Source organism: Pelophylax lessonae (genome assembly GCF_965119305.1).
Source record: "Pelophylax lessonae genome assembly, chromosome: 3".
NCBI lineage: Eukaryota > Metazoa > Chordata > Amphibia > Anura > Ranidae > Pelophylax > Pelophylax lessonae.
The window spans coordinates 470781795-470808372 of NC_138770.1; the positions used below are offsets into that span (position 1 = coordinate 470781795).

The 26578-nt window shown below is 43.7% G+C and overlaps 1 protein-coding gene across 1 annotated transcript in view; it reads right to left on the bottom strand.

The window, feature by feature from the left end:
- Positions 1 to 26578, bottom strand: part of CEBPZ (CCAAT enhancer binding protein zeta) — a 180030-nt gene that overhangs the window by 121841 nt on the left and 31611 nt on the right. Inside the window, exons 5-7 of the mRNA XM_082251926.1 lie at positions 19327 to 19415; positions 14362 to 14415; positions 1269 to 1368 (exon numbers count right to left, since the gene is read on the bottom strand). Coding sequence (XP_082108052.1) covers positions 1269 to 1368; positions 14362 to 14415; positions 19327 to 19415 — 243 coding nt within the window. The remainder of the gene's footprint in view (positions 1 to 1268; positions 1369 to 14361; positions 14416 to 19326; positions 19416 to 26578) is intronic.

Genomic DNA, 26578 nt, shown 5'->3' on the forward strand with positions numbered 1-26578 from the left:
GTTAAAAAATTTTGATTTTTACATTTTTTTTGGGAATTTCATATAAAAAAAATGTGAAAAATATTGTTATTTTTGCAAAATTTACGCTCTTTTTTTGTTTATAGCGCATGATCCAAAAATTGCACAGGTGATCAAATACCACCAAAAGAAAGCTCTGTTTGTGGGAAAAAAAGGACGTCAAATTAGTTTAGGTACAGCGTCGCACGACCGCACAATTGTCCGTTAAAGTCACGCAGTAAAAAAAAAAAAAAAATCGCAAAAAACCCCTTGGTCAGGAAGGGGGTAAAATCTTCCGGGGCTTAAGTGGTTAAGTTAGATTTATAATAACTGGAAGCCCCCCTGTTGTAGCAAAAGACTGTATAAAGTGCTGTCCGTCCATTTTTTTTTTTAATTCTAAAATTGTAAATACCTTCTTTCATAGCGCCGCTGTGCAGTCACATGACCTTCCTCCACTCCCCTTCTCTAAGGAGAGCAGTGGGAGGGGCTGAGATTCCCCCTCTGATGTCAGCCAGGCAGCAGAGGGAGGTCACATGACTGCACAGCGGTTTTGTTCAAAAGGGTATTTAGGATTATAATTGAAAAAAAAAAAAAAAAACAAGTCGACAGTACTTTATATCTTCCTATAACAGAGGGGATGCCAGATATTTATAAAAGCTAACTTTACAGCTGCAGGTAAATAGCAGCAGGAGGGGAGGAGCGGGATTGGAGATCGACTTTCACACACATACTAGGAGCTGATAGGTAGGGCAGGTGGGGGAGACCCGGAAAACAGAGTGATGGCGGAGGCACGTAAACTGACCACCGTATCAAGGATGAGCAGCCATGATTACCGTGGTCAGTACACAGAGGGAACATGCAGGTTTAACCAGGTATTTTACAATGTAGAATTGGACAAATTACACTACATAAGCATTGTGGTATTGATCATTTAAAGCTTTAAAGGAACAGAAGATTTGTTTCTTTTTAGGAATACGACCACTTTAAAGCTATGTTAAAGAGATTCTGTCAAAATGCTTATACAGGGCAAATTGACAGTGACTCTGGAAAGGGCACCCTAATGAGAAAGGTGGAATGGGATAAGGTGTGCAAAGCTTATACACTAGCTGTTTCAAAAAGTTTCACATTTTGGGAGCAGTGTACCTAAAAATAATAGGTACTCTCACTCTGCAGCTTATTTAGTTGGAAAAGCCAAGGCAGGCCAAAGGTGATGAGATTTTCTTTCAAAATGGCCCTATTTCCCCATCAACAAAAGAAACAATAAAACTTGCCCTGAAGCTTCTGTTTTGGGTTGCGATACACAAAGCGGTCCAGGAATCTCATTAAAGTGAAATCTTGTAGAGGGTCACCTGTATATTGAATTGCATTACCCTATGGAAAAGGAAAGAAAAAAGTGAGTCAATTAAGAGATATTTATTACACCACTGAAAAGATTCTTAAAGTGGAGTTCCACCCTATTTTTATACTTACCTCCATCTTCTCGCTCCGGGTCACCTGAAAAAGAAATGGATAATCGCATATTTTTTTTTTTTTTTTACTTACCTCGTAGCGAAGAAAATATACTTACCTTACTTCCTTCTTCCTCCTTCCTCGGCCGCGGCCCGTCGTCACTTCCTGGCTCTGCAATGATTCCTGGGAGCTGGACGTCATAGCTCCCAGGAATCATTGCGCCTGCACCGGCCCCGACGTCAGTTCCGGGTCGCGCGCGTCATCCCCTTCTAAACAGCTTCTGGGCATGCCCAGAAGCTGTGGAGGGGTGACGCCCGCGACCCGGAAGTGACGTCGGGGCCGGCGCAGAGCATCGTGGGACCACAGAAGGCGGAAGAAGACGCCGAAGAGGACGCGCTGGCTTCAAGCTGCCCACATCTGAGATGGCAGCGCTGGACAAGACGTTTGCAAGGTAAGTATTTCGTCTTGCAGGTAAGTGCAACCCGGGACAGATCAGAGGCTAGCCATTGTGGAATGCACTAGCCCTGACTGTCCCGGGGGTATTAAAAAAAAAAATCCAGGGTGGAACTCCGCTTTAACCACTTTTGCTCTAGAGCACTTTTTTCATTCTTTGCACACATAATAAAACTGCATTTTTGCCCATTAAATTACATCAAACATGACATTTCTGAAAGCAGAGCCCCTGTAGAATAAAAAGACAGTAATTGCAATATTTTATGTTGCACAATATTTGCACAACAGTTTATCAAATGCATATTTTCAGGAAAAAATAATAACATTTATTTTAGTGCACACAAACAATATAATATCCATTTTTTTCTGGTAAAATATAGAAGATGGGACTGCTTTGAGTAAATAAATGCCAAACATGTCAAGTCTTAAAATTGAATGTGCTCGAGATATTGTGAAAAACATTGGTACCCAAAATGTCTCTAGGCAACATGTTAAAAACCTTAACTACTCATCAGCTTTGAGTTAGCTGCAAGCTATGGCGCTAGAATTATCCCATGTTTATGGCGATGTGTCACATACAGTATCTCACATAAGTGAGTACACCCCTCACATTTTTGTAAATATTTTATTATATCTTTTCATGTGACAACACTGAAGAAATGACACTTTGCTACAATGTAAAGTAGTGAGTGTACAGCTTGTATAACAGTGTAAATTTGCTGTCCCCTTAAATAATTCAACACACAGCCATTAATGTCTAAACCCCTAGCAGCAAAAGTGAGTACACCAATAAGTGAAAATATACAAATTTGGCTCAATTAGCCATTAATTTTGGGGTTAATCGCTCTCACTCTCACATACTGGTCACTGGAAGTTCAACATGGCACCTCATGGCAAAGAACTCTCTGAGGATCTGATAAAAAAAATAATTATTGCTCTACATAAAGATGGCCTAGGCTATAAGAAGATTGCCAAGACCCTAAAACTGAGCTGCAGCACGGTGGCCAAGACCATACAGAGGTTTAAGAGGACAGGTTCCACTCAGAACAGGCTTCGCCATGGTCAACCAAAGAAGTTGAATGCACATGCTCAGCGTCATATCCAGAAGTGTCCTTTGGGAAATTGACGTATTAGTGCTGCCAGCATTGCTGCAGAAGTTGAAGGGCTGGGGGGGGGGGGGTCAGCCTGTCAGTGCTCAGACCATACGCTGCACACGGCATGAAATTGGTCTGCATTGCTGTCGTTCTAGAAGGAAGCCTCTGCTAAAGCTGTATCACAAGAAAGCCCGCAAACAGTTTGCTGAAGACAAGCAGACTAAGGACATGGATTACTGGAACCATGTCCTGTGGTCTGGTGATGAGACCAAGATAAACTTATTTTGTTCAGATGGTGTCAAGCGTGTGTGGCGGCAACCCAGTGAGGAGTACAAAGACAAGCGTGTCTTGCCTATAGTCAAGCATGGTCGTGGGAGTGTCACGGTCTGGGGCTGCATGAGTGCTGCCGGCACAGTTCATTGAGGGAACCATGCAGGCCAACATGTACTGTGACATACTGAAGCAGAGCATGATCCTCTCCCTTTGGAGACTGGGCCGCAGGGCAGTATTCCAACATGATAACGGCCCCCAAACACACCTCCAAGACGACCACTGCCTGGCTAAAGAACCAGAGGGTAAAAGTGATGGACCAGCCAAGTATGTCTCCAGACATAACCACTATTGAGCATCTGTGGGGCATCCTCAAACGGAAGGTGGGAGGAGCACAAGGTCCCTAGCATCCACCAGCTCTGTGATGTCGTCATGGAGGAGTGGATGAAGACTCCAGTGGTAACCTGTGAAGCTCTGGTGAACCTCATGCCCAAGAGGCTTAAGGCAGTGCTGGAAAAGAATGGTGGCCACACAAAATATTGACACTTTGGGCGCAATTTGGAAATTTTTCACCTAAGGGTATACTCACTTTTGCTGCCAGTGGTTTGGACATTAATGGCTGCGTGTTGAGTTATTTTGAGGGGACATCAAATTTACATTGTAGCAAAGTGTCATATCTTTAGTGTTGTCACATGAAACGATATAATAAAATGTTTACAAAAATGTGAGGGGTGTACTCACTTTTGTGAGATACTGTATGTGGTGTTAAATTTTTTTTTTTTTATAAATTTTTATTAGAATTTAATATTTTTAATTTATTTTATTTACCTTTATTGCAATCCCAAGCAGTTATCAAATCCCATGTGATCGCAATAGGAAGGTAACAGGTACTTTCTATGGAGAATGGCCCCCAAAGTAACCCATGATCCCCTCCAAAGCAATTATCCCTGCACAGATCTGCTTAGTTAGATGCTGCCAGGTCATAGCGGCTCTGAAACCAGCAGTGACAAAATCATCATGGTTTATGGTTTCTGCCTTCATTAGGCACAGAGGAGATTGGAGAATTGATGTTCCTCTGTCTCCTCCTACTCAGTATCCTAAAGCCATTTGATATGGTCCTGTGCTCCGAATAAGGCCTTGTTCGCATTACACAATTTTAAATTGCGGGCAAAATCACTGCAAATCTGCCAAAAATTTCAAAATCGTGGAAAAATGCACAACGCACATTTGGGTGGGTGCCATCATCCTTCTAGCTCATTTAAATACACTAAAGCTTGTTGCCCAAAAAGGAGCAGGAGCTTCTTTTGAGCGATAAACATGCATAGGGCAGCCCACTGAAGTGAATAGCTTGCCCTAAGCAAAACACACATACCAAGATCATGAGCAGGAACGTTAGTCCCTACTATGTGATATGTGAACAGAGCCTAAAAGCAGGAGAGTCCAGGCAGAGGAGGGGACTGCACCGTCAAAGTGATCGGGTCACTATACAGCTGCCCGGGTTCACTTTAAAGGCAGAAGACAGCTAAGAAAAAACAGGCACAAGCTGATGGCTGCAATTGTTGGCTGCAAGAGCTCAAGGAGTTAAAAGTATACTTGCAATTAGGCTGGGGAACAAACACTTTGCAATAATGTAGGCCAAATGATGAATAAAATGTACTAGACTCTTCTAGTGCTCAACCATGGGTCAAGAAGGCAAGAACTAAGAAAACAGACTTAGTGATTGAAAAAAAAAAAAAAACACAACCTTTACAAACAACAAAACACATTATGCTTACCTGCTCTGTGCATGGGTTTTGCACAGAGCAGCCTCAATCCTCTTCTTTTTGGGTCTCCTGCCAGCGGTCCTGGCTTCTCACCCCTGCTGAGTGCCTCCAATAGCAAGCCTCTTCCTATGAAGGCACTTGAACAAGTTCACTCCAGTGAAAGGACATTGTCTATTCACTTACAGAGCGTGACTTGGCTCCACCCTCTGCTCTTTTCTCACTGGCTGGGATTGACAGCAGCATGAGCCAATGGCTCCCACTGCTATTTGAGCCAATGAGGAGGGAGATCCGGGGGAGCCGCTACTCTTATGCACATCGCTGGATCAAAATGGGGCTTAGGTAAGTAAGGGAAGGCTGGGGGGGGCGGGGGTCCATTTAAAGCTGCCTATGAATGGCTGAGCCCTGCTCAGACCGACTCATTTTGTTTTGGTCGCGAGACGGTAATTCTGTCTTACAACTGAAACTACATAAAGTTCATACAATGTTTAGAGCACTTAGTGAAGTTAATAGTTTTTCTTGGACCAGCTTGGTCCAAACTAACTATTTAAAATGATTCTAAAAAGGTTGTCTTTTTTTTTAAAATAACAAAAATGTTATACTTAACTGCCCTGTGCCATGGTCCCCCCTGGCAGTCCCGACTCCTCCCACCTGCCAAATGCCCCCAATTGCAAGCCTCTTGCTATGGCGGCACTCCTGTGAATGGACACTGTCTGTGAACAGAGTGCTGCTCGATCCCGCCCCCTGCTCTCCTCACTGGCTGTGATTGAAAGCAGCAGGCACAAATGTCTCCCTCTGCTGTGAGCTAATGAAAGGGACCTGCACATTGCAGGATTTCTTTTTTTTTTTTTTAGAAAAAATAAGAAACAGGTCATACTTAGCTGCTCTGTGCAGTGGTTTTGCACAGAGTGGCCCATGTCCTCCTCTTCTGGGGCCCCTCCCTACTTTTGAGTGGCCTCACAGCAAGCAGTTTGCTATGGGGGAACCCGAGCCGAGTCACAGCTCCCTGTGTCCATTCAGACACAGAGCTGTAACCCGACCCCGTCCCGTCTCTCCTGATTGACTGACTGATTGACAGCAGCGGGATCCAATTGTGCAGCGCTTCTGTCTCAGTCAATGAGGAGGGAAGTCCTGGGCAGCTAAGACACTCATGCAAAATCACTGGATAGAGATGGGCTCAGGTAAGTATTAGGAGGGGTGAGGGGGGATGCTGCACACAGAAGCTTTATCTTAATGCATAGAATGCATTAAGATAACAAAAAACCTTCTGCCTTTACAATCCCTTTAATGCATAGAATGCATCAAAATGAAAAACCTTTGGGGGTTTCAAACCACTTTAAAAGTGACGAGAAAACTAGAGATTTGCATTAACCACTTGCCGACCGCCCGCTGTAATATTACTGCGGCAGAGCTGCTTGGCTGCGTCCAGTCAGGTAGTACTACGTGACTGGAGTGCATGTGGTTTCGGCGGCTCGTACATGCCACCAAAGCGGTGCTCCCGCTGTGTTTAGACACAGCAGGAGGCGGGCCACGGGAGGAGCGGCGGTGATTGTCATTGTCCTCCTGCGATCGTCCAAGAGAGGACCCGCCTGCTTATGTAAACAAAGCAGGTGGATCTTCTCTCAGACAGGCAGGGACAGATCAGAGCTAAGCTGAAACTGCAATCTGTCTGTGCCTGTCACAGAACCACCCCCCCAAACACACAGTCAGTAAGCATATTAGGCATACATTTAACCCTTTTGATCACCCACAGTATTAACCCCATCCCTGCCAGTGTCATTTATACAGTAACAGTGCATATTATTTTGCACTGATTACTGTATAAGTGTCACTGGTCCCCAAAAAGTGTCAAAAATGTCAGTTAGGGGTCCGATCTGTCCGCTGCCATGTCGCAGTCCCGCTAAAAATCGCAGATCGCCGCCATTACTAATAAAATATATAAATAAAAAGTCCAAAAATCTATCCTGTAGTTTATAAACGCTATAAACTTTTGCGCAAACCAATTAAAATACGCTTTTTGGGTTTTTTTTCTACCAAAATTATGTAGCATAAAACAAATTGGCCTAAACTGATAAAAAATTTTAATTTTTAAAATGTTATTTATTGGGAATGTTTTATAGCAGAAAGTAAAAAAATATGGCGTTTTTTTATCAAAATTCTCGCTCTTTTTTTATTTATAGCGCAAAATCTAAAAACCGCAGAGGTGATCAAATACCACCAAAAGAACATCAATTGTATTTGGGTACATCATCGCACGACCGTGCAATTTTCCGTTAAAGTAACGCAGTGCCGAATTGCAAAAAATGGCCTGGGGTAAAACCTTCCGGGGCTGAAGTGGTTATAGTTGAAGTCCGGTCAAAAGCGAACTAAGCTTAAATCTACTCCCACCCTTACTCTAAGCCCTATGCTAAATGTGTATACTATCTAATCCAAGCTCTGGTCTGGTCACGTGATCTCCCCAGCGGCCAACTTCAGGGGAGAAGAGAGAACAGCGACCACGGCTGCAGATACTTCACCCATAGACTTTACTATGGGGTATGTATTTTTCGCTGTCTCTCCTCTACACTGAAGCAGGCGCTGGGAGCAAATAAGGTTACAAGACTGGTGCTCACTTAGATTAGGTAAGCATATGCATAATTTTTACCTTCGTGCAATAGCCACCAGGGAGCACGATCGCGCACTTATTGGAAAGAGGGGAAGCCAATCAGCGGGTCTGGTGTTCGCCGGCCAGCCGTGATCATCTGCTAAGCAAGAACACGGATCTCTGTCTTCCCCCAGTCAGAGCAACCCCCATAAAGTTAGCAAATATCCCATAGGAACACATTTACCATTTGTCCGCCACAATGTCGCAGTCCCTCTAAAAATCACTGATCACCGCCGAAAAATATCCCATAGTTTGTAGATGTAATAACTTTTGCGCAAACAAATCAATACATGCTTATCGGGAATTTTTTAACCAAATATGTAGCATAATACATATTGGCGCAAATTGATTAAGAAATTCGATTTTTTACTGGATGTGTTTTATAGCAGAAAGTAAAAAATAGTTTTTATAAGGTTTTGTTTTTTTTTTTTTTTTGTTTATAGCGCAAAAAATGAAAACTGCAGAGGTGATCAAATAGCACCCAAAAAAGCTCCACTGGTGGGGAAAAAAAATTACATCAATTTTATTTGGGTACAGTTCCGCGCGGCCAGCGCAATTGTCAGTTAAAGTAACAGTGCCATATCGCAAAAAATGGCCTGGTCTTTAAAGTGAGTAAAACCTTCCAGGGCTGAGGTGGTTAAGGTAAAAAACCTTCTGGGTGCAGGTCCCCCCCTTCGAATAGGGGGGTTGAAAACGGTTGTAAACACTGGAGAGGGGAGAAATTTGTTAGGAAAATCAGTTAAAGGGAAATCCGGGTGGATTTATACCACTAAAGCTTTCTCACCAGGAGGTTTGAATCTAGAATTCAACCTTATTAAAAACGTATTTTTTTTCCTCTCTGTAATTGGTTTTTACTTGATTTCTTTAAATCTTTAAATATCTTTTATATATTTGTTCTTCCTCTAGTCTTTTTTTTTTTTTTTATATTTAATACTTTTCTATTTTCATGTATTATACCTCCCTCTTCCTGTCTGAGGCCCTTATACATAGATGAATGTTCTAAATATTTTTTAAGGAACTTTTCTAGTTTTTAGATATATCAAGCATGTGCATGATTTTATTATTTGCAGTTTTTTAAATGTGTTTTTGTAGCATATGTTTATTTTCGGTCTTAGAGCCCATTCACACAGGGGCGACACGACTTGCCGGGGCGACCTGCACGGACTTCATATCATTGAAGTCAATGCAAGTCGCCTCCAGGTCGCCCCAAAGTAGTACAGGACCCTTTTTCTAAGTCGGAGCGACTTGTGTCGCTCCTATTAGAACGGGTCCTGTGCTAATCAATGGCAGGTGACCCACCGCGACTTGTCAGGCGACCAAGTCGTCTGACAAGTCGCGCTAGTGTGAATGGGGACTCAGTGTAGAGTTTATGTATTAAGTATAAGACACATTGGCCTTTAATAATATGGAGCGGGGCTGTATTTGTTTATAATCAAATTGTATTGTTTAGCTGTGCAGTGCGCTGTCTTGATCTTCATTAAGATGGCACTGCTGTTTACAGGTTGCTATAGTGACTGTGCTCCTCTGTACATCTTGGGTGATGCCGCTGACTGTTGAGTCCTCACGCTGGGTGGGGCAAGGACACCATTTTGCATTATGTTTGAGGTTTACTTTTATTACCAAGGATTATACATGTGCATATACAGTACTCCTTCCTTTGTGAGTGAATTTCTTAAGTACGAGGGGCGTTCAAGTCAAACCAGGTCTTCTGGGTTTGTATAATAAAATAGATTTCAAGAAGTGGAAACTGCATTTATTTTTCGACATACTCCCCTGCTATATTTATACACTTATCCCAGCATTTATCTAATGCCTAGAAAGCTCCGGCATAGAATGAGATGCCTGAACTATCCTAGGACATCCTGCTTCACTTCGGAGGTCAGCATCATCAGTGCTGAAATGCTGACCTCTGAGGAACTCTTTTAAGGGGTCTGCAGACACAATTGTTTGAATTTTTTCTGGTTGCAGCAAGTCTGCATGCTTTTATGCGCATTCAAAACACTCCTTCAAGGCAGTGCAGACTTCCATTCTTCTGTGTCGGTCAAAATCGGAAAGCTGTCTTGGTACCCAACGTGCGCTAACTTTTCGATAATGGAAATGTTCAGGAATGACTGTTTACTGTTCCCACAGAAAGATTCGTCTCTTGTGCACTTTTTTGACAGGTTATGTGTTGATTATTTAGGATTAGGCATTTCACGTGCTGAATGTGCAGAGGAATGACTACTGTGATCTGTGGACAACCGCAGTCAAAATCGTCACTGACGGACGTATGGCCATCTTTGAAATGTTCACACAATTCAAATGGCTTACTGCGCCCGACAGTCTCACCACAGTACTGTGGTTGAAGTCATCTTTAGATATTTATGGGTCATTACCACACCCTGTTCCATGCACGCACTAACACGGTTACCTGCCATCTTGATTAATGTTCTCTGGACTGGCCCGTGACGTGTGCTTCACCTATCAGTAATAGGACACACTTTCCACTTACTACTGAGCGTAGTACCGCCACATTAGCATCCCTTTTTAGATCTGTAAAATGAAACGTCCCGGTTTGACTTGAACGTCCTTTGTATTTTAATAAATGGTTTGTGGCATACCACACTAGTCGTTTTCCCTTTATGCTTTACATGAGATATAATTCTTGGAGACTACACAAGAGAGGAACTGGCCGTTACCATCATTAGTATACAAGCGCATTTGACCTCCATTATCATAGTGCAGCCGATAATACCAGGTGACGGGATACCCATTGGGGTATGGTGGTGGGCATGCTGGTGTTTGGTGAAGAGTTTCCTGAGTTATTAACGCTAAGATTTACTATGGAGTGATTTCACGGTGGAATTGGACTGTGTATGGACGATTTATAAGATTAGACACCCATATTTATATATTTTCTACACATACTGTATATTTTTTCATTTTCCTTGAATCTAAAAAAAAAAAGGGGCTGCTGAATGTAATTGTATTATAGTATTGGATAAGTATGTAATTTGCACATGATTTGACGATTTATATAAATATATTGAGGTATTTTGAGATTTATTTGATTTCTATAGTGAATTTTGCATTTTTTTTTTACTTTATACAATTTCTACGTGATTTATGTGAATATTGAGGTATTATCTGTTTGCTCCCCCCCCCCCCACCCCCTGGTGCCACATTTGGCCTGTTTTTGACAGGTACCCATCCTTACTTCTGGTGGACTCGGCTGCGGCAAAGTCAGTCACAAGCCTGGCCCCTTCCTCCTTCGCCCGCCGCACCATTCAAAAGGCGCAGCGCGCTTCGCACGTGCGCAGGGGAGAACAGGCCATGAAGACGCAAAGCTTCCCTGCCAAGTTCCCTTGCCAGCAAAGGCGGCAACAGCACCTGAAAGCCGATGAAAACATTGGCTGGGGTGCAGACATCGCTGTATTCAAAGGACAGGTAAGTGTCCCAATATTAAAAGTCAGCAGCTACAGTAGGTGTAGCTGCTGACATTTTAATTTTTATCATGGGGCAGAACTCTGCTTTAAAGTAGAACTAAGACCTTCCATTAAAACAATATATATGTGCTGCAAGACTTAATTTTTAGTGTATCTGCACTTACAGTTTTCTTAGACTCCCTGCAAAGTCCCACAAATACCTTTTTATCTTGCCAATAAAGTCCACCTAATGTAGCTTTCTGTGATGGTGTACTGCTCCTGAATTCAGAGTTGCCTCTCTCATGTAGCCTATGCCTGCTTGCACTGTGTAGTACCTATCAGCATTGTCACTGCTGATTATAGTAGCACTGGGCCACACCTAGCCCTGACCACAGCTTTCTGAATTGGCAGTGTAGCTTCTGTTGCTGAAACGCACCCACTGTAGTGTCTGGGAGGAAAAGCATGTGAGACACAAATGCAGGAGGATTTAACAAGTTTTTTTTGTTTACTTTATGAAGCTTGTACATCACATAGTAACTGGATTTGAAACTTGTTTAGATGTTATACAGGAGCCTCTAGCTGTACAACAATTATTTTTGCTTTATCTGTCCACGTCTAAAAGCAGAAAGTAAAGCCTAATGCCTTAAATTTTCCCCTGCAATCATTAATGTGAGCCGAGTGCAGCCTTATGTGTCAAAATGAAAAAAATCCCAGTTTTTCTGCCTATATTTTGCAGTATTCAGTGCGGTCACATGACTTCAATTCCTCTTCCTGCTGAATCCAGGAGCAGAAAGTGGGTGTGGTTACTGAAAGCTAGTGACATCACTTCCAGGGAGGGACACTGTTCCTGTGTAGCCAGTGGTCGTATACAGAATGGGAGGAGCTGATCATAGGTTCTCACCCAGTGTTCTCTCATCAGTAAGGATGCATTGAACATCCTAATTAATGAGAAAGTGAAGAAATAAAAAAAGAGCCATTCACACAGGACACAGGGGGGAGGTGCAGTGCACATATACAGTATAGCTGTGCAGGGCTTTAAATGAAGAATACCATAGGTAAGGGAAGCTAGACAGGGGGTAGGGGATAACTGCCAGTGTAGCTGGAAGTGCTATGGGGTCTCAGCTCACAGTCTACAATGATCATAGTACAAGCAACCACATTGAGTCTACTTTTCCACTAGTGCGACTAATCAATGGCAACCGTTCCCATCTATGCGACTTTGAAAAAGGTAGCTGCACTACTTTGATGCAACTTTTGATGCGACTTTTATCCAGGGAGCGTAAAGTTGGATCAAAGTCACAGTGTAAATTGCAATAGTAGAAACGTAGACTAAAGCTCAGTTTCGATTAGTGCGACTTGCCATGTGACTTTGGACACACAGTCGCATGACAAGTTACAGCCCATTGATTTGAATGGCACCCGTTTCCATCTATAGGACTTTGAAAATCAGTGACTTTGAACAGTTACCTGCACTACTTTGATGCAACTTTTGAAGCGACTTTGACCCAGGGAGTGTAAAGTCGCACTCCAACCTAGTGGCTACGTTTCTACTAGTGCGACTCTCAAGTTGTGTGATTCAGAGTGCGGCTGAGTGCAGCTTTGATACAACTTTACACTCTGGATCAAAGTTGCATCAAAGTAGTTCAGGCACATTTTCAAAGTCGCTGGTTTTCAAAGTGGCATAGATAGGAAGGGGTGCCATTAAAATTAATGGGCTGTGACTTGTTATGCAACTTTGTGTCCAAAGTCGCATGACAAGTCGCACTAGTGGGAACAGAGCCTAAAACTCAATACTCATATCTAATGCACAATAGAAAATCGATCTGTATCCTAAAAACTTTAAAAAAATGTTCCTTTGTACCTTATTTCTTCCATATATTGCGCTGGTCACGTGACCCCTTCCCTCCATCTCAAGAGAAGCTGCTAGCGCCCTAAACCAAGCTATGAAGACAGGATATCATGTTCTGTGAATGATAGGAGGAATGGGGCTGGGCAGGTCTAGGCATGCCTGTCTTACAAAGACTGACAACCTTTTTAACCACTTAAGCCCCGGAAGATTTTACCCCCTACCTGACCAGGGGGTCTTTTGCGATTCTTTAACGGACAATTGCGCGGTCGTGCGACGCTGTACCTAAAGCTTTCTGGTATTTGATCACCTGTGCGATTTTTTGATCATGCGCTATAAACAAAAAAAAGAGCGTAAATTTTGCAAAAATAACAATATTTTTCACTTTTTTTTATATGAAATTCTCCCCCAAAAAATGTAAAAATCAAAATTTTTTTAACATTTTTCGGCCAATTTGTTTTATGCTACATATGTTCGGTAAAAATCGCAAAAAAAGTATTTGGATTGGTTTGCGCAAAAATTATCGCGTTTACTAACAAAGGGAAAGATTTTTGGTGTTTTTTTTTTTTAAAACGAGTAATGACGGCGGTCTGCGATTTTTTTTGCGGTACTGAGACATTGCGGCGGACAGATCGGACCCTTGACTGACATTTTTGACACTTTTGGGGGTACCAGTGACATTACTGCAGTAATCAGTGCTACACATATGCACGGTTACTGTAAAAATGACACTGGCAGGGAAGGAGTTAACTGTATTGGAGAGGGAGGGGTTGTGTCCTAGGGGCGTGTTTCTAACTGTGATGGGACATGTCTCCTATTGTAAAAACAGAGATCAACGGTTCTACACAGTAGAACCGTCTGATCTCCATTTTTACACAGGGGAGAATGACAGGCGGCTTGTTTACATAAGCCGCCCGCCTTTCTCCCGCTCTACCGACGATCGTAGTGTGACCGGCGGACATCGGGTCCGCCGGTCACACGCGCGGACTCCTCTGTGAACGAGCCGGGGCGGGCGCATGCGCGCTCGCCCGCTATTGGCTCAAGAGCCGGTCCCAGGCTAGCGACGTAGACCTACGTCACTCTGCCTGGCCGGGGCTGACTGCCGCAGTAAATATACTGTGCGCAGTCGGCAAGCGGTTACGAAGTGAAAGACAGCTTAGCAAATTCAGATAAAGGGAGATAGCATTGTCAGTGAAGAACAGGAAGAAACTGATTGTTTAGCTTAGATAAGACTTTCTAAAGGCAGCTACACAAGCAGCCAGCCAGAAAATGAATAATATCAGATATAAAGATATTTAACATACTATTAATATGAAAATGTTCATTTTTGACTGGAGATTCCCTTTAAGTTGTTGTGAACCTAACTTAATTGTACTGTAAAACAATTAGGAACTGCATGCATAAATACTTTTTTAAAAATACGTTGTGCACTGTGCATTCTTACCTCCAGGATGGTCTTTGCAAAGAGTGCAACAGATGGGTGAAAGTGATCGGAAAGCTGTAGAAAGAAGAAAACAGCTTTAGGAACTTACAAAGGTGACATTAAATAAATTAAAAAAAGAAATCTCTTTCAAAGAAATGATCTAAGGAGAAGTCCACAAAGACTTAATACCTGCAGACAATAGGATTTTTGTACTCACCGTAAAATCTTTTTTCTCCGAGTACATTGACAGACACAGCTCTATATTATTTACCATAGGGTTATGCTGCCCTCTACAGAAGTAGGACTAGGCAGACAACACAAAAGCTTGGCTAGGCTGCGTGTGCTGTCCTCAGCTGGCATAATTCCCCTCTTCTTAGAGATACTCCGTTTTGTAACAAGCAGTAACAGAAGCATAAAAAATCCTCAGAGGGGTGGGTACTGGGTCTGTCAATGAACAAAATTACAAAAATCCTATTTTCTCCTCTGTTCATTGACAGACACCACTCCATATTCTTTACCAAAGGGAAGCCCCAAAGCAGTGTCAAACATGAGGGGTGGGAACAACAAACCCAAGGCTAAACACAAGTCAATCCAGGCAATAGTAGCTATAGTAGCTCAACTAGAACAACAGGAGCCCAACATGAAATACACCCTCAAGAGGGGAAAAAACAGACCCTCTAAATCGCAGTCTGCAAAACATTGGAGCCAAAAGGAGGCAACCACAGATGCCAAACATCCACTTTGTAAAACTGTGAAAAAAGTACACATCGATGACCAAGTGGCCGCAGTGCACGCCTGCACTACTGACGCCTGATGACAGAAGGCCCAAAAAGCAAAGCACAAAGTGCCCGAGTAGGATGTGCCGTGACAGGGAAAGGGCGGAATCTTACCCTTAAGCTGGATACACACTATCCAACTTTTGTGGTTAGATTTCCTTCAGATTTACCTTTTCTATGTAGTGCAAGGGCCTGCCAGATTGCATACAAATTGAAAGTGTTTAGGTTTGACCTCATATTATATGGTTTTGGTAAGTCTAAAGGAAAAAGTCTTCAGAAAATCTTAGTGTGTATGGCCCTTTAAGCGAATAAGCCTGGGTCACTGTCTGTCTGATCCATCTGGAGATGGAAGCCGAGGTAACAGGAAGCCCCTTCTGTGGCCCGTCCGCAAGCACAAAGAGCTAGTCTGACCTCCGAAAGGACTCGGTGGCTGCCAAATAGATCCGAATAACTCGAACATCATCCAGAGTATATGCAAGACAAATTCCCTGGGATGAGCCGGCCTGGGACACAAGGACAGCAGCACAATGTCCTCATTAAAATGGAATTTAGAGAAAACGATTGCCCTGGTCGCAGGACTTATCCCTGTGAACCACCAGATAGGGAGAACGATAAGAAAGACAAAAGCAGCCAACTCCGACACCCTGCAAGCAGAGGAGATAGCCACCAAAAAAGCCACCTTTTGACAGTGTAAGTAAAGGGATCTCCCGTATGTCTTCAAAGGAAGGTTTTTGAAGAACTGACAGAACCAGGTTCAAACCCCACGGTGGCAGAGGAGAACATACAGGCAGAGTAAAATGACAAACTCTTTAAAGATATGTACGCACCAATGAATGGGAAGCCAATGGTCTTTGAAAAAGAAAAAAAGACTGCCAAGGCAGACACTTGGCCTCTCACAGTGCTCAAACCAGTTTCTGATCCACACCCCATTGAAGGCAGGCCAGAACCAGAGCCACCGCAAAGGAATGAGGATGTACTCCTCGAACCACACACCAGGAGAAGTACGCCTTCTACGTCCGATGATAAAGCTTTTGAGATGCAGATTTCCTCGTCTTCAACATGATCTAAAAAAAATTGATCCAGACAAGCCTCTGTCCTTCAGCACCTGACTCTCAACAGCCAAGCCGTCAAAGCCAGCGACCATAAAACAGGATGGAAGATCGGCCCTAGAGACAACAAATTGTCCCTGAGAGGAAGGCTCCAGGGGAGGTCGGTGACTAGTCGCACCAGATCGGCATACCAAGACTGGTGAGGCTAATCTAGAAACCACCAGAATGACCAGAATCCCTTCAGCCTCGATACTGCATAGAAGTTGCAGAAGAAGCTGGAGCGGAGGTAAGGAGTAAATCAAATTGTACCAGCTCCATGGAGCCACCAGAGCATCCGTGGCGTCTGCCAGAGGATCTTGCGACCTGGCCACGAACCTCGGCAACCTCCTGTTGAGCCGAGATGCCAACAGATCCACCTCGGGGGGTGCCCCACCACAGAAAAATGTGATGAAACACGTCCGGATGAAGGGACCATTCCCTCTGGTCCAACGCCTGACGAGGTAATAGGCCTGCCAATGTTCCACGCCGGAAATGTGCACAGTGGAGAGGGCCAGAACGAACCAGTCTGCCCACTGGAGAATGCCGGACAACTTTAGGGCCGCTAACACACTCTTCACGCTGCCATGGTGATGCACATAAGCCATGGCTGTGGCATTGTCCGACTGAATCTGCCCTGGGAGCCCCCAGAGCTGCTCAATCCAATGATTCAGACAAAACCAGATCACTCGAAGTTTAAAGACAATGATGAGCAACTGCAGCTAGGTCAGGGAGCGCAGCCACCCAACCAGAGAAGACATTGTCGCCCGACTCAGAAAAATCACCTTGTCCAGTGACTTGGGACACTTGTCCCATTTGACCGGAATCTTCTTTTGAAGGAGTCTCGTGTAGAGCTGTGCAAACGGAACCACATAAAAAAGGTGGACACCATCAGGTCCAACACTCACATGCACGTCCGAAGAGACGACCATGTCTGGGCTAGTATCAATTGAATCGCAGAATGCAACTTTTGCAACTTGCCAGAGGAAGGAACACTCTGGCTAGTGCCGAATCCAGAGTGAACCCCAGATCATCCAATTTCCTGGTGGGAACCAGGGCTAACTCCTGAAAGCTCAGAAGCCACCCGATCTCCCACAAAGTCTGGAGAGTAATTTCCACATCAGCCAACAGAGCCGACGGAAACCCTGTTCCCGAGAGGAGGTCATCCAGGTACCCCAGCACAGCAATCCCCCGCTGACAAAGCAGCGCTAAGACTGGGGCAAACACTTTTGTGAAGAAACGAGGAGCGGAGGCTAGACCGAAGGATAACGCCACAAACTGATAGTACTCCTTTCTCACAGCAAAAGGAGGATACGCTGATGCCGGTTGCAAATTGTAATGTGCAAGTAGGCATATCTTTGAGGGAACCCCCGTGATGCAGGGACGTCACCACTGTCAACAGGACCCCATTCTGAAGTATTGCAACCGCACAAAATGGCTCAGGGCCTGAGGTCCAGAATCGGATGAGCTTGCCCTCCTTCCTGCGAACCATGAAAAGGTATGAATAAAAAAAAAAAAAAAAACCCTGAAAACCTTCTGACACCGGAACCAGGATGATCACTCCCTGGGACAACAAGTCCTGCCCTGCCCACAACAGAGCAGCTGATTTGGGGCAGGTGCACAGTGGAAGCAAGGAACCATTCCGGAAGACAAAAACGGAATTCTATCTTGGAATACAATCACCTTGTGGACTCATTGGACGCTAACCTGGGAGATTCACGGCCCCGGAACCAACAAAGATGTCCCCCCACCCCAGATATGAATGGGGGCAAACCTTTGTGCTGAAGGGGCCTGGTCAGCAGGTCTGGGGAAGCCTGCTCACTGTCTGTCAGACCAAGGCCACTAGAAACCTCCTGAAGAGGTTTTGAGGGGCTTGTAACCTTTGTCTGAAGTCCCTGAGGGGCGAAAAAAACGTCTTATAGGCAGAAAAGGAAGTCCCACGCTGCCGGCGAGGCACTTTCCTCTTCCCAGACTGTTGAAGGAAGGTACTCATACCCCCTCCCCATCAGATTCCTAATGTCAGCCAGGGTAGCCCCGAACAGGCACTCGCCCCGAAAAGGCAATTCAGTCGGGGCGTTCTTGGAGGTTTGATCCATAGACCAAAACATTAGCCACAAAATAAATCTAAGCACCACTGCCAACACAGATAGTTTTAAACTCAGGGGAACCCCATCCAAGATGGATTGCAGACATACTGCAGACCCTGGACCAACTGATTCGACAGGTTCGCCATAGGCGGGAAGAAACTGGCTTCCCCCCATGGCCAGACGCAAAAGTGTCGCCCACACCATCAGTGTCTGAGACACCAGAGCGGAGGCCAAAACAGGCGGCAATAAGGCGCCAGCCATAGTAAACAGGTAGCGGGTCTTAAAGATTCTGCCCATCTGTCAGCTGGATTCCTAAAAGCCCGGTATACTACCATCGGAAACATGGTTGCTTTATTCAACCTGGAAATAGGGGAATCCACCCCCTGGTGGGACAGTCCAACTTCCTCAGAAACAACTCCTTTACTTTAAAGGGATACCGGACAGCAAAGCGTCTTGGGACCAACAAGGGTCATATTGGACACATCCAGCACCTACAGACAATTGTTAAAATAAGCTGGATAAGGGAACACCATAACCACATGGGACGGCTTGTGAGAGACAAACAGAACAGATATGTCCGCAGCAACCAGAGCTGCATCCTCTAACATAAATGGCTTCTGCCCAGACGCAATCAGCGCATCTACAAGCGCCTTTTTGTGCGGCGCAGCAGCCATGAAGGAATCATCCTCACTTTCTGATGGGTCAGGAAAACAAGAACTCAGACCCCATATAGGGTTGTCCAATCCGCAACAACCGAATCAGATGCAGGATCTGTTATGAGACAGGAGAGGGCGGTGGGGCGCAGTTGCTAAGCCAACACCAATAGCATTCCCATCCCTCACAGCGACTCAAGCCCCCCCCCCTCCCCACAGGCGGCGCCGCCTGAGGCCTGTGAAAAGGGTCCCCGCGGCACCCTTTCAAGGAGGCCGAACATGGACCCCCCAAAATCCAGAAAATCAAGAAATCCAAAAAAAGCCAGCAAAAATTATCAATGTAATGAAGAATGGTCTGTTTCTGCCAAAGAAAATATCTACATACCTTTTTCAGCTCCCAAAGGCTTGTGTTATCAGCACCGCAAAATATAGGATTTCTGTTTAAAGGATCATAATGATTCACATTTCTAATACCTGCAAAATAAAAAAAAAAAATAAAAAAACACATTTCAAAGCTTTATGTAGTCAGTGAGGTACATGGTTCGTACACATTTTTACCAATAAAATTCCATGACTTTTCCATGACTTCAAGTAAATATTCAAGACCTAATGTTTCATGAAATGTCTATGTATACATGTTAAAAAAGAAGAAAATCCATGTTCCACCCAGCATATTTTTACTAAAATAAATGACAAGCTTTGTAGTGTACAGTCATGATGGATAAGGTGCAGCCGGACTGGTATGGATGGCACAGATTCACAAATGCGGCGCTTACATCGAGGGCAGCTCTTTGTTAGGCCGAAGCAACAGTCCCACGAACAGGCAGAAAAGAGAGAAAGGCGCCACTCAGTGTAGCAGATGTAAATAATTTTATTGACTCATTTAAATAATAAACATGGTATACTTATTTGTTCTATAACAATAGTTTAGCAGATAGGTTGCTGGACACAAGGTTTTTTACTTTAATGCAAAACCTTCTGTGTTTACAACATAGTTACATAGTTACATAGTTAGTGAGGTTGAAAAAAGACACCAGTCCATCCAGTTCAACCCATGATGCGTGTGTGTGTTTGCTTTTAACCGTACATTGTGTACCCCTGTATGTTGTGGTCTTTAAGGTGTACATCTAATAGTTTTTTGAAACTATCTATGCTCCCCGCTGATACGACTGCTTGTGGAAGAGAATTCCACATCCTTACCGCTCTTACAGTGAAGAACCCCCTACGCACTTTAAGGTTAAACCGCCTTTCCTCAAGTTTTAGTGAGTGGCCACGTGTCTTATTGTATTCCCTTTCTCTGAATAGTTTGTTCCTTATGCTAGGGTCGCCAGTACAGTATTTGTACATTGATATCATATCCCCCCTCAATCGTCTCTTCCCCAGAGAGAATAGGTTCAGTGCCTGTAGTCTTTCCTCATAGCCGATGTCCTCCATTCCCCTAATTATTTTTGTTGCCCTCCTCTGGACTTTCTCCAGTTCCAGCACATCCTTCCTGCGGACCGGTGCCCAGAACTGGACAGCATACTCCAGATGTGGCCGGACCAGAGTCTTGTAGAGCGGGAGAATAATCTCTTTATTCCTGGAGTGAATCCCCTTTTTTATACATCCCAGTATTCTGTTGGCTTTGCTTGCGGCGGCTTGGCATTGCATGCCACTGCCAAGCCTGTTGTCTACCAGTACCCCCAAGTCCTTTTCCATCCTAGACTCACCCAGAGGTTCACCCCCTAGTGAATAGCTTGCTTTCTGGTTTCTGGCACCCAAGTGCATTACTTTACATTTTTCTACATTAAACCTCATCTGCCATGTGGTTGCCCACCCCGTTATTTTGTTCAGGTCTGCTTGCAAGATTTCCACATCCTGCATAGAAGATATTGGCATGCCTAATTTAGTATCATCTGCAAATACTGAGATTGTACTAGATATCCCCTCCTCTAGATCATTTATGAATAAATTAAACAGGATTGGTCCCAGGACAGAACCCTGGGGGACCCCACTTTCCACACCCGCCCAATCCGAGTACTCCCCATTAATCACCACCCTCTGTACTCTCCCCTGGAGCCAGGTCTCTATCCAGGTACTCACCTTATGATCCATACCTACCTTCCTTAGTTTGTACAGTAAGCGTTTGTGAGGAACGGTGTCAAAGGCCTTTGCAAAGTCCAGATACACCACATCCACAGGCTTACCTTTATCTAGGTGGCAGCTCACTTCATCGTAGAAGGTTAACAGATTGGTTTGGCACGAACGATTTTTCATGAATCCATGCTGATTTCTACTTATAATACCATTTTCATTACTAAAGTCTTGTATGTGGTCCCTTATCATCCCCTCCAAAATTTTGCAGACTACAGATGTTAGGCTGACCGGCCTATAGTTACCCGGGATATATCTCGGCCCCTTTTTAAATATTGGTACCACGTTGGCTTTTTTCCAATCAGCTGGCACCATACCCGTCTGTAAACTATCCTTAAAGATCAAGAATAATGGTCTGGCAATCACCTGGCTGAGCTCATTAAGAACCCTCGGGTGCAAGCCATCCGGTCCCGGGGATTTATTTATGTTAAGTTTCTCTAGTTTAGCTCTAAGTCTATCCTCTGTTAGCCATGGCGGCACTTCCTGAGGTGTATTATTTAGTTCGGCCTTACAAGCGGGTTTCGTGTAGCCCCCCGATTCCTTTGTGAAGACTGAAGAAAAGAAATTATTTAACACTTCCGCCTTTTCTCTGTCCTCTGTGGCCATTTTTCCTTTATCATCTTTTATGGGGCCAATGTGCTCTGGCCTGGCTTTCTTACTGTTTATATACTTAAAGAACTTCTTGGGGTTCTTTTTGCTCTCCTCCGCTATATGTCTCTCGTGTTCTATTTTAGCCGCCCTGATTTCGTCTTTACATTTCTTATTACACTCTTTGTAGTGCTTAAATGCTGCCAATGACCCCTCAGTCTTGTATTTTTTGAAGGCCTTTTCTTTAGCTCTAATATACATTTTAATGTTGGAGTTTAGCCACCCAGGGTTTAGTTTTGCTCTTTTAAATTTATTTCCCTGTGGAATGCACTGGCCCACTCCCTTGTTAAGTATGCTCTTGAAGCACTCCCATTTTTCCTCCGTGTTCTTTGTTCCCAGGGTTCTATCCCATTTGATATTTTCTAGCAGCGAGCGCAGTTTAGGGAAATTGGCTCTTTTGAAATTCAGCGTCCTTATATTGCCCTTGTGTTTCCTATTACTGTAATTAATACTGAAACCAATTGACCTATGGTCACTGTTCCCTAAGTTGTCCCGTATTTCTATATCCGTGATCAGGTCTGTATTGTTGGTAATCAGTAGGTCAAGTACCGCATTGCTTCTTGTCGGTGCATTCACCATCTGACCCATGAAATTGTCCTGCAAAACATTTAGGAACTGCCGAGCCTTGGCTGAGTGTGCGGTTCCTTCTGCCCAGTCTATATCTGGATAATTAAAGTCCCCCATTATAATGACATTTCCCATCCTTGCTGCCAATCCTATCTGTAACATGAGGTCCGCCTCACCCTCCTCCCTCTGGTTGGGGGGCCTATAGCATACGCCCAATATTACCTTCCCCGCCGTGCCTTCCCTTTGAAGCTCTACCCATAGGGATTCTGCCTCGTCCATAGCTCCATTATTAATATCATCCCTCATATTTACCTGTATACTGTTCTTAATATACAAACATACCCCTCCCCCTTTTTTACTTTCTCTATCTCTGCGATAAAGGGAATACCCCTGAATGGACGCCATCCAGTCATGAGAGCTGTCAAACCAAGTCTCAGTTATCCCCACAAAATCTAAGTCCTCCTCAAACATCAGCAGCTCCAGCTCTCCCATCTTGTTGGCCAGGCTTCTGGCATTGGTATACAAACCTCGTAATTTTGATCGGTTATATTTATCCTCTTTTGATGTTTTTAGGCTGCTCTCTTGATTTTTCCCCGTACCCACCCTGGGTATAGGAGCTCCGCACACCCTATCGCTAATGCCCCCATTTCTGCCCTCTGAAACTTGCTTTCCACTGGGTAATTCTACATCTGTACCCTCCCCCCCATTCCCTAGTTTAAAAGCCCCTCTAACTCTTTGGCCATCCTCGCACCCAGTACGGCTGCACCCACCCCATTTAGGTGCAATCCGTCCCTACCAAAGAGCCGGTGACCGACTGAGAAGTCGGCCCAGTTCTCCAGGAACCCGAAACCCTCCTTACTACACCAGCTCCTCAGCCACTCGTTAACTTCCCTAATCTCCCGCTGCCTCTCTGGTGTGGCTCGAGGTACAGGTAGTATTTCGGAAAATACTACCTTGGAGGTCCTAGTCCTCAACTTAGCGCCTAAGTCCCTGAAATCGTTTAGGACTCTCCGTCTTCCTCTGCCTATGTCATTGGTACCCACGTGTACCATGACAGCTGGGTCTTCCCCAGCCCCACCCAATAATCTGTCCACCCGATCCGCTATGTGCCACTTTAAAGCTCTAAGCAGATATACATGACACCAAATTATTGCAGCTCTGTATTTATTAATTAAAGTGATTGTAAACAATCACTTTGCAAAAAGACCCATTTAATTGAATATAGAAATGCAAAGGCAAAACATTTTTGCAAGATATAAAACCAAATAAAAAAAAAAAAAACAAATTATAAAATGCCCTCTCTTTTTAAAAGTGATCACATCCCCTCTGTTCTCAGCTGCATAAGAGCTGGGGGGGGGGGGGGGGAGTAACAGTACACTGAGCTTCCCAGTGAAAGGCTGTGCAGAGAGGGCATGTCAGCACTGTCCATTCGAGGAGAGCAGGCCAAGTTCCCAGCACAACCAGAGAACTGACCACAGTGTGTTCTCCTGTTTAGTGTGGTCAATTTTTTATAGGAAAGCAGAGTGACCGTCAGGCACACCAGGGATTTCACACAAAGGAAGCATTACAATAAGAACAGGATAGTGTTTCATACAAGTACATGGTGCAGCAGGCACATAACCGGAATATGAAACGTTGGGTTTACATACTCTAAGTGCCGGAGTATGGCCCAGCATGAGCTTCTTGCAGTTCCAGTACAGGAGAGATGCAGTGTGGAAGGAAGAAGCTGTACAATGATCCATAATGTAAATGTACTGACAAGGAACATGCTGTTAGGAGGAGAAGAGAGCAGAGAGAGCGATGAGCCTATAACTGTGTTTCTTCTCCTTTTACTACCCAATTACTGGCTGAGGTAGGTCCAGGATGCCACGGGCTCAGAAGATTGGGTTCAATGATACTGCCCATCAGACTGAGGCCATCTAATACCAATAGAAAAAAAAATGACAAAGGCGAAATCTCTGGTTTGAAGGTGAATATTGTAGGAAAACATGTTTTTTTGTAATTTATTTAGTGGGATAATAATGGTAATGTAGTTCTGTTAAACAGATAAATATCAAAATCTTTCAGGCTGCAGAGAGATGTTGAAGGGCTGTCTACTGTCATGTAGGCATTTTGTCTAAGCTGTAGAGTCTTGGCTATTTCAGTCACAGTTTGTTTTTCTTAAATATGAGAGTACAACCCTCCTCTAGCCTGCCTCTGTTTTATGCTCATAAGGCAATTATATTAAAATGGGAGAAACTAACTCCTTTCTCTTTGACAGTATGGATGGGACTGGTTAATTTAGCACTGCCATTTTATAAAATCAGTTACATAAATAGCCTGCTACCAAAATGTGAAAAACTATAGTTCGGCTGCATGTCTTCAATTACCACTGAACGCCAAGCACATGATGGGAGACTCTCAGCTTCTTAAGGGCCGTACACACTTGACGAAAATCGTACGAAATATCCTCCGATTTTTCTCTGTCTTCTCAGCGTTCATTACCGTTTTTGGTCGACAGTGCATAAATGTTCACGAAATTTCTCGTCCGATTTTTCTTTTTTTTTTTTTGCACATTTGTTCCTAGACTTCCAGGTTGTCAGCAACTTCAGATCATGCGCGGTCTTTCGTATCCGATTTTTCATGGACGTACTGCATACACATTAAATGAAAATCGGTCGTCTGGGGACGGACGAAAAAAATTTTGGCGTTTGTCCCTCCGTTTTTTTTTCGTTGAAAATGTTGGCATCGGCTGCTGAAAGTTATGTACACACTAGGCGAAAATCGGACGATTTCACATCGGGTGGGAATTTTCGGCAGATTTTCTACTAGTGTGTACCCTGCTTAAGTTTGATTAGATAGATTTTGGTGGTTCTAAAGGCAGGTGTTTGTTTTTGTTTTGTTTTTTACCTTAATGCATTCTCTGCAGTAAGCTAAAAAACCTTCTGCAAGCAACCCTCCCCTAAATCTTTACCTGAGCCCAATCTTGATCCAGCAATAGGCAAAAGAGCAGAGGCTCTCTCTCTCTCTATACCCCCCCCCCCCCCCGCTCTCCCCCATGGCTCAGACACAGCACAACCTCCCTGATGGAATGGCACATTGGATAAGTATCTGCCTTTTTTCTCAGCTTTGAGGACACCATTGATCAAGCAACATTAAGGACCGTAGACGCAGAGTAGGCAGAGTTGCATGGTACTCTAGAGCAGCCTTTGTCAACCTATTTTCGCCAGGGGAACCCTTGAATGTAATTAAATAATTTTCTAAATGGAGAGAACCCCTGCTTTTCCTTGGAAAATAATATTTCTTGGCACCTGCCCACACTGCCAAAAGTACCAATACCTGGTTTAATGATCATGGTATCCCTGTGCTCAATTGGCTAGCAAACTCGCCTGACCTAACCCCCATAGAGAATCTGTTGGTTGTTGTCAAAAGGAAGAGGAGAAACCAGACCAAACAATGCAGATGAGCTAAAGGCAGCTATCAAAGCAACCTGGGCTTCCATAACACCTCAACAGTGCCACATGCTGATTGCCTCCATGCCACGCTGCATTGATGCAGTAATTCATGCAAAAGGAGCGCCGACCAAGTATTGCGTGCATACTATACTGTACATGGACATACTTTTCAGTAAGCCAGCATTTCTGTAATAAAATTCCTTTTTTGATTGGTCTTATGTAATATTCTAAATTTTATGAGATACTGATATGTGGGTTTTTCACTCACTGTAAGTCATAATCATCAAAATTAGAAAAGAAAAATTCTTGAAATATGTCACTCTGTGTGTAAAAAGGATTTCTGTGTATTTTTAGCGCAAAAAAGACTGAACATTTTGAAAAAAGAAAAGAAAACCACCACAATATTTTTCACTTTCTGCTAAAAGCCTATCCAATTAAAATTGGACAAACAAATCCCAATAAGTATATATTGATTGGCTTGCATGAAAGTTATAGCACCTACAAAACTATGGTAATTCAAAAAATATTTTAATATATATATATATATATATATATATATATATATATATATATATATATATATATATATATATATATATATATATATACATATATACATACACACACATACATATAGACACACACACACTACCATTCAAAAGTTTGGGGATCACTTAGAAATGTTTTCTTCATTGAAAAAAAAAAAAAAACAATGCTTTTCTTTCAAAAATGAGGACATTAAATTAATTAATCAGAAATACAGTCTAGACATTGTTAATGTGGTAAATGACTATTCTAGCTGTAAAAGGCTTATTTTTAATGGAATAGCTATAAAACTGGCCCTCATTTGAGCTA